We start from the raw sequence: 3231 nt of genomic DNA on the forward strand, positions 1-3231 counted from the left end.
AAAAATAAAAATTATAAAATTTTTGTAATTGCATGCCTCATATAAAAGTGTAAATTTAGTTGAGCTTAGATGTTATTTAAGGAGAATTTGGTTGAAGATGGCAGTCCAAAAAGGAACCTCACTAATAAATGAAAATTATGGTTATTACATACCAATGTTTTATCATACGTGGAAGAGCTTTATCAGGATGATTGGTCAGTGAAGGAGGTCGATCAAAGACAATTTACATAATAATGTCAATACTATATTACCCCACCCTTACCAATGCACCAGTACCAGTAGGTAATTTTCCCTTCTCAGTGTTTTTCCCTCTTAATGTCTTATAATTAAAATTTATTATATAGCATGATAATAGCAAGTATTAGTAAATGTTTTGAAAATTGTGACGTTTTTCTGGAAAAAGAGCCGATAGCCAGTAGTTAAAACTATTAAAATTAAATATATAATAACATTAATCAGTGCAACATATGCATGCATTTCAAATTGAGACTTAAACATTCAAATATTTTTTCTAATGACACTGGAACAAAAACCGTAACTAAACAAAATTTCAATTTACTTTTTTTGAAAACAATGATTTTTGGATATGCATCCAGATATGCCTCAATTGTTTTTTGATCCAATATTTAAGGAACTATTCTACAAAAAAGTTATCATAGTTGAGCAATATAATCTCCGTCCCCCCTTAAACATAAATTTAAATTAATAATAACTTACTAATATTTATTATGTAGAAAGTTGCATTATTCATAAAATCAAATATTATTAACAATTTAAAATAATGACTAGGTATTTAAAATTTGTGAAGCAATGGATGAAGGGCAATTAATAAAAGGTTAAGGTTGCACTCATTGAAATGTTATTTCAAAACAAACAGTGCTGCCTAGATATTTTGAGTTGCTATAATACACAGCTTACTATATAATTAAAAATTTATAATATTTTTTACCTTCGGTTTTTTTATTTTAATTATAAATACATATCATTAAACACTGTTTTTTCGGTTTATAACTAATTGTAAAACGAATTAGAAGTTGTATTACATAACCACAACTACATCATCCGCACCACCCCACCACCAATCACAAAATACTCCCCTCCACCAACCAACCACAAAAAATAAACAAATTATAAGATACGACGAAAAAAATGAACAACAAAAAAAACAGTAAGCACACAAAAAAAAAAAATAAATAAAAATATGAAAACAAAGTTACGAATGAATAAATAAATGAATAAGTTACAAACAGATAAATAAATTAACAACAAATAAATAAGTCAAAAACAAATAAATAACCTTATAAAAATATATATCTTAATGTAATATTTCATATTTTTGATAAAAAACAATTAATAATAGTTTACAATAATGATACAGGGAAACCTTAAATTTCAAAAGACATTCTCACTAAACAGAAACCCATATCACAAATTTTCTTGAATTTAACAACTTTTTGAAATAATGACACACTGAAACATGCAAGTATTTAAACTTCAAAATAATAGCACTCACTATTTTCTAAGAGTTATAAATTTTTCCATAAATAATTTTTGGTAAAATTAAAAAACCTTAAAACTCTAATTATCCTTTATTAATTAATTAGATGATCTTTCAGACCCATTTTGAAATCTAATTACTTGAATTATTAATTATACATTCTAAAATATCTTAAAAAGTTTTATATAAATACTTTTTTCTACATAACAAACTTTAAAAAAAAAATAAAAAAATTCTGATGGCCAAAAAATCTAATAAAACTATAATTAAAAAACACATTATATATTATAATTTATATCTATCTAATTAAAAACATAATACTTTTACAAAGATGAACTTTTGATAACATTTCCATAATATTACTGAAAAAGCAAAAAAAAAAAAAACATTAAAATATTCATAATTTAATAATTACCTTGTGTTAGAACATTCATCAATTTGTTGATAAACTGAATTTCATCGAATACATATTGTTTTAATAAGGATTATTAGAGTTTTAATTTTCCCATAAATTATTATATAGCCATGTATTTAAAATTTATATAAAATATGTAATATATAATATACGTGTGAGTATGAAAGTAATTTTGAAATTACATTAACTATAGACATTACATCAGTTGATGAGTGGTTGGTTGCAGAAATAGGAGAGGGTATAAAACTAAGCCAGGAAGGAGGTGCCCAGTCCAGTCTTCTCTTGGCTACCAACATCATCACATCAGCGATGGCATCGCATATCATCAACAGTATCCTGTCGTTTGCTCTTTTCCAAATTGCAATGTCAGCAAAATTACGTAAATACCATTTATTTTTATTTTTTTCTTAATTTATGCTCAATGAGTATGATTTAATTTACAAATTAATTAAAGTGCTATGATAAAACAAATTTTTACATTTTAGCAAGTACATTTAAAAAGTGTGGAAGAACAGATCCGAAATTCGATGTGTGCCTTAATGATGCAATTGAAGATGCTATAAAAATTTTATCTAGTGGTAATTTTTTTTTTAATTTAATATATTAAAACTAAAAATGAATTTAAAGTAACAATTATATTCCCTTTAATTTTAGGGATACCAAAACTCGGCTTGGTTGGATTAGAGCCTTTAAAAATAACACATTTAGTCATAGGAAGAGGCAAAGGGCCGATTAGTTTAGACCTCAGCTTTAAAAATTTAAACATCCATGGTATCACTGATGTCAAGATAACAGATCAAAAGTAAATTAATATTATTATTTTTCAGTTTTTTTATTTATTTTATTATATTTTTTTTCAAATTTTTGTTCAGAGGAAATTGCAGTTAACTCATTACAGAGAGCTAGAAGCATTTGAAAATTACATCAGAGTTCAAATCCCTTATCAAGTATTGCCTAATCCTTTCTAAATCCACACTGGTGGAGAAAGGCAGCCTGACTTCTTTTAGCCTACAAACCTGTTCTCAGGCTTAACTGCTATAGAGTTGCTCAACACAGATTGTCTTTTCCTCAATACTATGTTCTAGTTTCTATATATATATATATGTACATACAGTTTTTAAAACACAACTTAGTTACTAATATTTTGTACTCATACACTTACATATTTTCACATCATATTAAATTTTATGAACAGAACCAATCTTCAAGCTGCAAAGCTGGAATGCAAAAGTTTTAATAAGAAATTGGTCCTGGAAGGAGATTATGAAGTTGATGGGAAAATTCTGCTGCTTCCGATTCGAGGGAAAGGAAAAGGCAG

General features: G+C 26.2%; 1 protein-coding gene across 1 annotated transcript in view; it reads left to right on the forward strand.

Moving 5' to 3' along the window:
- The first annotated feature begins 218 nt into the window (after nt 1–218).
- The window catches only part of LOC106681533 (protein takeout), a 15296-nt gene continuing 12283 nt past the window's right edge, over nt 219–3231 (forward strand). Inside the window, exons 1-5 of the mRNA XM_067044785.1 lie at nt 219–282; nt 2140–2292; nt 2399–2491; nt 2568–2715; nt 3109–3227. Of these exons, the coding sequence (XP_066900886.1) occupies nt 234–282; nt 2140–2292; nt 2399–2491; nt 2568–2715; nt 3109–3227 (562 nt within the window). The 5' untranslated portion in view covers nt 219–233. The remainder of the gene's footprint in view (nt 283–2139; nt 2293–2398; nt 2492–2567; nt 2716–3108; nt 3228–3231) is intronic.

Source organism: Halyomorpha halys, unplaced genomic scaffold (assembly GCF_000696795.3).
Source record: "Halyomorpha halys isolate HHAL.00 unplaced genomic scaffold, Hhal_1.1 Scaffold346.1, whole genome shotgun sequence".
Lineage (NCBI taxonomy): Eukaryota > Metazoa > Arthropoda > Insecta > Hemiptera > Pentatomidae > Halyomorpha > Halyomorpha halys.